The 10,000-nt window shown below is 46.7% G+C and overlaps 2 protein-coding genes across 2 annotated transcripts in view; both read right to left on the reverse strand.

Annotated features, from left to right (window-relative positions):
* s100s (S100 calcium binding protein S) overlaps positions 1-68 on the reverse strand; it is a gene marked incomplete at its 3' end in the record, with an annotated part of 3,791 nt that extends 3,723 nt beyond the window's left edge. The window contains exon 1 of the mRNA XM_083685023.1: positions 26-68. The remainder of the gene's footprint in view (positions 1-25) is intronic.
* Positions 69-2,909: 2,841 nt separating this feature from the next.
* The window catches only part of s100u (S100 calcium binding protein U), an 11,311-nt gene continuing 4,220 nt past the window's right edge, over positions 2,910-10,000 (reverse strand). The window contains exons 2-3 of the mRNA XM_083684965.1: positions 6,723-6,853; positions 2,910-5,536 (exon numbers count right to left, since the gene is read on the reverse strand). Of these exons, the coding sequence (XP_083541091.1) occupies positions 4,985-5,536; positions 6,723-6,842 (672 nt within the window). The 5' untranslated portion in view covers positions 6,843-6,853 and the 3' untranslated portion in view covers positions 2,910-4,984. The remainder of the gene's footprint in view (positions 5,537-6,722; positions 6,854-10,000) is intronic.

The raw sequence follows: 10,000 nt of genomic DNA on the forward strand, positions 1-10,000 counted from the left end.
CTCTCCTCCAACCTGTCCATCTTACCTGAGTGCTGATGGAGAGCCTCTTTTGTCTCGAGAGAAGAGGAAGAGAGAGATAGAGCCAAGGGAAGACGGATGAGATGAGGAGAGAGTCTGCCAGCGGCTTAAATATCACCTGTCCCTCCTCCCTCCTCCCCCTTCTCTCTCACCCACCTATGTCCCCCCTGCTTCTGTTTCTCTCTCCCTCCCCTCCTTGCCTCCCTCTCTCCTCAGGTGCACACACGCACATGCAGATACATGCACGCAAACACACACAGACACACACACGCACGCACACGCACACGCACACACACGCACACACACACACACACAGCATTTGACCTCAGCAAGTAACAGATCACCAGAACAGATCAGGCCACAGGCTAGGGCGTTAGCATCACAGTATTTTATTATTGGCCATGACACAGTGGTTACAGTGCATACTATAGCAAAGCCTAGCGAACATGATACAGCATTGGGAGTTAAGGCGTTACATCTTTGTCATAGTGGTTAAATATAAAGATATTTGGCTTGAGTGAATGGCAGTGTGTCTCAGTGAGCTTGTGATATAACAGCTGGTAACACTTTATTTAAAGCATAGAGGTATAATGCATAAGAAGTCATTATATTTCTGTATGATGCCTTATAATGTCTTTGTAACAACTTGTGTACACAAATAACCTACGAGGTATCAACTGACAGAAGATGTCTGATATAGTGTAATTGCCGAGGGTCGTTATAAGATGATGATAAGACTTTATAATGCAGTCATTCATGCTTATAACACATCTTACAATTCATTATAAGCACATTATAAATGTTTACTTTAAGTAAAGTGTTTATCCCAACAGCTTGTTATTGTGCAGTAGGATGGTCTTCTTGTAAACAACAATCTACTATTTCAAATATATGCAGTACCTCCGGGAAAAAAGACCATCTTATGGAATACGCCGGCAGAAAACATGTGGAACTGTGTGTGAGCTGTGCATTTCAGGGTCGCGGTCGGTTTGATTGTGACTAATGAATTCAGAGGATGAATTGGAATTGATTGATAATTGGCTATTCTATTTCTATGATGATTTTTCAATTCATGGTGAAGTTAAAAGGGAATTGGGCCCTACCCTGGTCCATTCATACATAATGTATGATGTGGCTCAATGTTTAGACTGTAGAAAGGGATGGACAGGGTGTGTGATCGAGTGGCAAAGCCTATTTTAATCATCGTTAAGTGGACACAAGCTAGCAGGAACGTAGTCAGCGGTAAACAAAACAGAACACCATGGATTTACTGAAGCAGAAAAGGTGTGTAGACCCTATTCACCTAAACAAAAAGGTAGTTAAAGTGAGTTTACCTCGCTGGACACAAGTCTAACTCACGTGTGTGTGTGTGTGTGTGTGTGTGTGTGTGTGTGTGTGTGTGTGTGTGTGTGTGTGTGTGTGTGTGTGTGTGTGTGCGTGCGTAGTGTGTGTGTGTGTGTGTGTGCGCGTAGTGGTGAAGTGTGTTAACCTGTCTACACTGTGGTTAGAGGCTATGCAGCTAGTTTGTGTACACCAGTGGAGGCTGGTGGAGGTAGAAATCAGAGGACAGGCTCATTGTAATACCATTCCATTCCATGCATTACAATGAGCCAGTCCTCCGATTTCTACCTCCACCAGCCTCCCCTGGTGTACAGACACTGTGCTAGTGGCTAAAGGCCTATGTACATAGAGCAGCTCTACCAAGCAAATACATGTTAGCCTAGCAAAATGCTCCCTGCAGGGGGCGCTGTAGCGAGTGGTGCGTTTTTTCCACAGTCATGATAGATAATGGTAATGGTAATGCGGTCGTAGGTCATAGGTCACTGTGAAACGTGTATAGGCCTGTCGGTGATGGTGACCTTAGGAAAGGCACTCACAACACAGCACTGTACATAAACCAGTGGAGGCTGGTTTCTACCTCCACTAGCCTCCACCGGCATAAACATGCCTCTTTGATTAGGATTCATTCAAACATTCATTGCATAGTAACATGCTGTGATGACAGGGGAGGATAGAAAGAGGTGGAAATCGGAGGACAGGCTCATTGCAATGCATGGAACGGAATGCTTTCCATGCATTACAATGAGCCCGTCCTCCGATTTCTACATCCACCAGCCTCCTGACTAGCACGCTGTGATGAGTAAAGAATGTCTGATAAATGAGCACCTTTGTCATTCCTGCATGAATGTGAATGAGTCATGGTAGTAATGAAGTGTGGTATGAGCGTAGTAATAGTAGTAGTAGTAGTAGTAGTAGTAGTAGGGTTAGGACAGGGTGTGGCTGAGAAGACAGAAAGACTCGAGGAGTATTTACAGAGGGAGGAACCGTCAGCAGAGGACCGTTTGACCCTGTGACTCACTCCAGCAGGTCTCTTTGTCCCTTCTGTTCTACGGCGGCAGGTTTTGAATGGCCATCTGTTGTTATTATAATACATAAGACGTGTAGTTGGTGATATGCCCAAATCGTGTCCGAGTCCTACCTCCCTACGTGATAGACGACATGCAACATGAGCTTTTTCCCATGGTTGAATTATTGATGATGAGACAATTTACAAATCATTAAGCTCCAATTAACAAATTGTTTGCTGTTTATATGACAAAGAACAACTGGCTATAAGACCTCTGTGTTCCCTTTGAGCATTCTGACAGCTGTCCAGAGGTCTCGATCGGAAAACAGCACATGATAAAAGCTCATCGTCATCAAATGTGAAGTTTATACATTTATAAGCTATAAATATTGCTTGGATAATCATTATTATAATGCGCTATAATAGCAATAACTGTCATTATTAATAACGGTGGTAGTAATATCAACAACATATATGGTGAATAGTAATAATAATAATAATAATAATAATAATAATAGGCTGATAACAATCACACTACATGGTGTCAAGATGGCTGATGGCTCAGTATTTTTTATTTTGAATGTTTTCAAGAAGAAGGCCAAATCATTTCACAACAAAGTACACCCTCTGAAACTCTGCTTGTTGCACCAGGGGGCTCAACAAAGGCTTTCACTAGGAGTCGGGATGTGTTGACATGGTCTTATACAAGCTGTGTGAGTGACGCTCTCTAGTATTGTGTGTGTGAGAGGAGGGTGTGTTCCCTCGTCCCTGTGGCTAAGCCAAAGGCCTGTACTGTAAGCCCTTCGGCTCTGGGATCTAGTTGCAGGTCAAACAGGGTCTCCCATCCAAACAGAGCAGGGGTGTGACCGAATCACCCGCAAACAAACCTGACCGATCGTAGCCAGAGAACCACAATAAACCAACAACAACAACAACAACAACAACAACAACAGCAACTAAAAACAAAAGCAATACCACCACCACCACCACTACCACCGCCACCAACCAAAACAAGGGTCATGTTTCTGTCGTGACCCTCTCGTGTCAAAAGCGTCAGCTTCCGCAGGACGTTTTAGCCCCAAACATTTGGGGTGTCTGTTTTGTTTTTCTTTCCTCTCCTCTTTTCCGTACGGACGGTGGTTCTGGTCCCGGTAGATTGGGTTGCAAGATGAACAGAGAACGGCCGCTTCTCCGGGCCCTCAAGGGGCCTCCCCGGGTCAGCGGCCCGCGGCCGTGAGGCTATTTCTGGCTCCCTCAAGGCCACAAGGGTCCCCTGGTGTCCATTCCATCCCTGGCCCTTAATTATTTAACCAGGGGCCATTATTGGGATACCACACACCTGATCTTCCCGCTCCTTAATACATGGCTAACTGATAGGTGGAGGAGGAGGAGGAGAGACTATCAACCCCACATGCTGTCCTGAAGCAAGGGAGAAGGGGAGAAAGAGAGAGAGGGAGAGAGAGAGAGAGAGGGCTAGTCTGAACCTGTACTAAGCAAAACCCGCCAAACCAAATCATTTGTTTATAATCATGCCAATAAAGCTCTATTTGAATGATAAGGGTTGAGAGAGAGAGAGAGAGAGAGAGAGAGAGAGACAGAGACAGAGACAGAGAGACAGAGAGAGAGAGAGAGAGAGAGAGCGAGAGAGTTGTACAGAGTGATACAATCTTAGCAGATTTCATGGCACCTCACGCCTCAGTGCTTCGACGACACGCACGTTTTATGCAAAGCCAACTGATGTTTTCAGACTGGCGTGAGAAGGCCAGACTGACTGTAGAACACAGCACTAGTGTTGTATTGCACTGCGTCACGGTAAAATGCCATCTGAGACAGAAGGAAAGGGATAAAGATAGACAGAGAGAGAAAGAGAGAGGGCAGGAGAGAGAGAGAGAGGGTTAGGGTTAGAATAAGAGAGAGAGAGAGAGAGAGAGAGACAGAAAGAGAGAGAAAGAAAGAAAGAAAGAAAGAAAGAAAGAAAGAAAGAAAGAAAGAAAGAGAGAGTAAGAGAGTGGAGGGGGATGCAAGTAATTTGTCTAACTCTAGTGGTGTATCGTACATTGACAGACACAGTGTGTCTCAGCGTACAAGAGGGAGATGGAGTCCCATTGGTCACTAGCTACTGTCGTTTATCAGAATTTCACAGGGATGAAGTCCATGTTGCTGATTGGCTGTGTGTCATTGTAATATGTCAATATAACGAGGTATAGTGTACTGGGTGAAGGGACGTACGTATATCAACATATAGTGGTATGTATGTAGTGCTGCAATGGAAGTCATTGTAGTGTCATGTATGTTAGTAATACTTAGTACATATATCGAGTTAAGTTTAAGTGTGTGGCAGTGTGTAGTGTATTTTACGACCGAATTGTGTGTGTGTGTGTGTGTGTGTGTGTGTGTGTGTGTGTGTGTGTGTGTGGATGCAAAGAAATGTGTGTGGTAGTGGGGCACCATGTATGTTAGCATGGTATTGCATACTTGTGTGGAGTGTGTAGTGTAGTGTAGTGTGTCAGGTGTAGGGTAGTGTGTATGTGTGTAGTGTAGTGTAGTGTAGTGTGTTTCAGGTGTAGGGTAGTGTGTGTGTAGTGAATGTGTTGTATGGACCAGGCTGTTGTAAAGCTCCTATGAGGTCTCCTCCTCTGTCTTCTTCTCCTCCTCCACCGCTGCTGCCACTGCTGCCGGGGCTGCAGGCGTCTCAACCTCTTCCACCTTCGGCACCTCTTCCACCTTTTCTTCCGCCTTCTCTTCCACCTTTTCTTCCACCTTGGCTGCCACTGCCGCCGCCGCTGGTGGCTCCTCCTCTTTCTTCTCCTCCACCACCGGCCCCTGGACTGGCGTCGGCGCCGCGAGGTTCTCCGTCTCTGGCGCAGCGGCAGCGTTCTCGGTGGCGGCGGCGGGCGTGTCCGCGGCGGCGGGGGTTTCCGCGGCGCCGGGCTTTTCTGTGGAGGCGGGTGTTTCTGTGGCGGCGGGCGTTTCTGCCGCTGCGGGTGTTTCCGCGGCAGCGGGTGTTTCCGCGGCAGCTGCGGGCGCTTTGGCAGCGGCGGTGCGTTGCTGGCTGAGGGTGTTGGCCAGGTAACCGACCAGCGTCATGTACTCCGGGAAGCTCACCTTGCCGTCCTGGTTGGCATCCAGACCCTGCTGCATCTCCTTCACCGCATCAGAGCTGTCCGTGTCCTGGGGGAAGGGGGGGGGGGGGGGGGGGGGGGCAGACATGAACACTGGTTTGCCATGACATCATCAACAGGCGACTCCACCGTAGAGTGGTAACTGACCCCGTCTCACACACACACACACACACACACAGATACACACACACACACACACACACACACACACCCGTGGGTGGCCCATATGCGCCACCTGATGCAATGAGGCCCTAAGCGGGGATGTAACTTACACCATAATAGTAATACAAGTCTGTATAATGTTTAACAAGGCATTTACAGTTACAGTAACAGTGTATCCTGTTCCCCCTCATGATAACAGGCTGCAGCAGGGGAGGCTGGTGGAGGTAGAAATCGGAGGACGGGGCTCATTGTGAGGCATGGAAGGGAATGAGGAATGGTATCGGAATGAGGAACACAACGTGTTTGATACCATTCCTCATTACTTTCCATGCATTACAATGAGCCCGTCTGTAGATAGTAGATAGTTGAATCAGAGAAGGGCTCTGACAGGGAAAGGCAGACGTGAGTCTATGATGTACAGGAACACAACCAAGGGTGACATCACACCACCAGACGAGAGCAACAACCAACCCCTTTCACACAACCAATACTGGTTCAAATTGTGCTTGTTTCCCGAACACAGATTAATAATAATAATAATAATAATAACAATGCATTTATTTTGTATAGGGCTTTTCTCAGTACTCAAAGACACGACATTCCATGGAGAGAACAAGAATAGATAGATAAATAAAAAGTAAAACAAAAGCACAGTCAGTAAAAACAAGTTTAAAAAGATGGGTTTTAAAGGATCCTTGATTAGAAATCATCTTCAATTAAGATTTTCCATTGAAAGAGTGATTTAGTACCAGGACAAGGCTTAATCTGTGTCCAGGAGTTGGATTTAACAATATTTTTAACAAAGCACTGTATTCCCAATGCTCGCTACCACCGAGAAGCTAACCCTTTGTCCTTTGCCTACTATACTAGATAGGCCTAGTCGAGAGTAGATTCTTTGGGACTTCCCTACAGGACCGAACCATATTGTGCTTCTAATGTCCCTTTCCCATAGTCCAATCCAGCACTGTTTCAGCAGCTATGGCCGATGTGTAACCAAGCTATAGCCCAGTTCAGCTGTGTGTGTCGTGAGTATGAGGGGGCTGTGATCAGAAACAAGATGGCCGCCTCCTCACCGTCATGATGTTATGGAGCTGGTTCTTCACCAGGCCCTGGAAGTCCTTCCCCCCCAGGCTCTTCTTGCCCTTGGCTGACTTCAGGTACACACCCACCACCGTCTGAATGGCCGACTCCATGGCTCCTCTCTCTGCACAGACCAACCAGGAAGGGGGGGGGGGGTGTTAGTGTACATGTCATACTTGCATCTTCCTACAGACCTGAGGAGGCTGGTGGAGGTAGGAATCAGAGGAATGAAGAATGGTATCAATCACATGTGTTTGATACCCTTCTTCATTTAATTCCAAGCATTAGAATTATTTTGATAGCAATCCTCATTCTATTCCATGCATTACAATGAGCCTGGTGTCCTCCGATTTCTACCTCCAACAGCCTCCCTTGGTGTAGACAACATCACTTTGAAGTATTGATGTTACCGTAATGCGGGACAACACTGGATTGGGGGGGGGGGGGGGGGGGGCTTCAGGTAGACACAGGGGAGTAGAGGGCATCAGCCAAGAGACAGCATTCACATCTACTCTCTTAGAAACAAGGGTCCTAAAAGGGTTCTTCAGCTCTCCCTTTGTTTGAAGAACCCATTTGGGGGTTTCAAGAAGAACCATTTGGGGTTCCATGTAGAACCTTTTCTAAGAGTGTGGGACAACCTTCAACTGAGTTGGTAGCCAGGGGGGAGAGGACTGACACCAACACGGGGGGGAGAGGACTTTTAGATGCTTTTACTGCTTCAGTAAATAGACGTGGTCGTATTGAAATACATTCATATTAACTGGGACAAGACATGATTGGGGGGGGGGGGGGGGTAGTACACAGGAGGGACGTCAAATTGTTTTAAACAGTAGCCCCCCGCAAAAGCTAGCAATTCGACAGCGCGGGTGATTTTTATTTGAACTTGAGAAGTGAGTTTACTATCTCAACTCGGTTATACAGTGCATTCGGAAAGTATTCAGACCCCTTCACTTTTTCCACATTTTGTTATGTTACAGCCTTATTCTAAAATGGATTAAATTATTTTTTTCCCCTCATCAATCTACACAATACCCCATAATGACAAAGCCAAAACAGGTTTTTAGAAATGTTTGCTAATTTATTAAAAATAAAAAACTGAAATATCACATTTACATAAGTATTCAGACCCTTTGCTATGACACTCGAAATTGAGCTCAGGTGCATCCTGTTTCCATTGATCATCCTTGAGATGTTTCTACCACTTGTTTGTAAGTGTTTCTACAACTTGTACACCTGTGGTAAATTCATTTGATTGGACATGATTTGGAACGGCACACACCTGTCTATATAAGGTCCCACAGTTGACAGTGCATGTCAGAGCAAAAACCAGGCCACAAGGTCGAAGGAATTGTCCGTAAACCTCCAAGACAGGATTGTGTCGAGGCACAGATCTGGGGAAGGGTAAAAAAATTCTGTAGTATTGAAGGTCCCCAAGAACACAGTAACCTCTATCATTCTTAAATGGAAGAAGTTTGGAACCACCAAGACTCTTCCTAGAGCTGGCTGCCCGGCCAAACTGAGCAATAGGGGGAGAAGGGCCATCGTCAGGGAGGTAACCAAGAACCCAATAGTCACTCTGACAGAGCTCCAGAGATCCTCTGTGGAGATGGGAGAATCTTCCAGAAGGACAACCATCTCTGCAGCACTCCACCAATCAGGCCTTTATGGTAGATTGGCCAGGCGGAAGCCACTCAGTAAAAAGCACATGAAAGCCCGCTTGGAGTTTGCCAAAAGGCACCTAAAGGACTCTCAGACCATGAGAACAAGATTCTCTGGTCTGATGAAACCAAGATTGAACTCTTTGGCTTGAATGCTAAGCGTCATGTCTGGAGAAAACCAGGCACCGCTCATCACCTGGCCAATACCATCCCTACGGTGAAGCATGGTGGTGGCAGAGGGGATGTCATGCTGTGGGGATGTTTTTCAGCTGCAGGGATTGGGAGACTAGTCAGGATCAAGGGAAAGATGAACGGAGCAAAGTACAGAGAGATCCTTGATGAAAACCTGCTCCAAAGCACTCAGGACCTCAGACTGGGGCAAAGATTCACCTTCCAACAGGACAACGACCCTAAGCACACAGCCAAGACATGCAGGAGTGGCTTCGGGACAAGTCTCTGAATGTTCTTGAGTGGCCCAGACAGAGCCTGGACTTGACCCCGGTCAAACATCTCTGGAGAGACCTGAAAATAGCTGTGCACTGACGCTCCCCATCCAACCTGATAGAGCTTGAGAGGATCTGCAGAGAAGAATGAGAGAAACTCCCCAAGTACAGTTGTGCCAAGCTTGTAGCGTCATACCCAAGAAGACTTAAGGCTATAATCGCTGCAAAAGGTGCTTCAACAAAGTAATGAGTAAAGGGTCTGAATACTTATGTAAATGTAATATTTCAGTTTTTTATTTTGAATAAATTGGCAAACATTTCTAAAAACCTGTTTTGGTTTTGTCATTATGGAGTATTCTGTGTAGACTGATGAGGGGAAAATTGAATTTAATCCATTTTAGAATAAGGTTGTAACATAACAAAATGTGTTACACACACACAAACACACACAAACCTACTCATGCTTTTCAAACAGAAACCTGAGGTGTTTTCTGACACAGACAAACAGTGACAACTCACTGATAGTCCGCCACACAGTGGAAAAAGAAAGAGAGAGGGTGGATCTCTGGTCCCTAGAGTACTGTAGGACATAGACTTGTCGTTTCAGGTGTTGGGTCTGGAGCCCCTGTGGAGGGGACAGTGCAGGGGACGGACAGGTGACGTGAGATAAGCTAAGAGGGTAAGAGGGAGTCTGATTCAGAGACAAGCTGCTGTGATGCACAATGGAAGTTCTGATCTCTGATAGGTCACCTGATCTTCTGAAGCCACCCCGGGGCCAGCGTTTCAGATTACCTAAAGGGATTACCTGCCACCGGTCTGCTGTCTCTCTCTTTCTCTCTCTCTCTCTCTCTCTCTGTTCTCCATCTCTCCCCCTCCCTCCTACCTCTCCCTCTGTATCTCTCTCTTCCCCTCCATCCTACCTCTCCCTCTGTATCTCTCTCTTCCCCTCCATCCTACCTCTCCCTCTGTATCTCTCTCTTCCCCTCCCGTGTACCTCTCTCTCTCCCTCTGTCTCTCTCTCTCTCGACCCCTCTCCTTTTACCTCTCTCTCCCTCTGTCTCTCTCTCTCTCTCTCTCTCTCGACCCCTCTCCTTTTACCTCTCTCTCCCTCTGTCTCTCTCCCTCTCTCTGCCCCTCTCCCTTTACCCCTCTCTCTCCCTCCATCTCTCT

Source organism: Argentina silus (assembly GCF_951799395.1).
Source record: "Argentina silus genome assembly, chromosome: 14".
Lineage (NCBI taxonomy): Eukaryota > Metazoa > Chordata > Actinopteri > Argentiniformes > Argentinidae > Argentina > Argentina silus.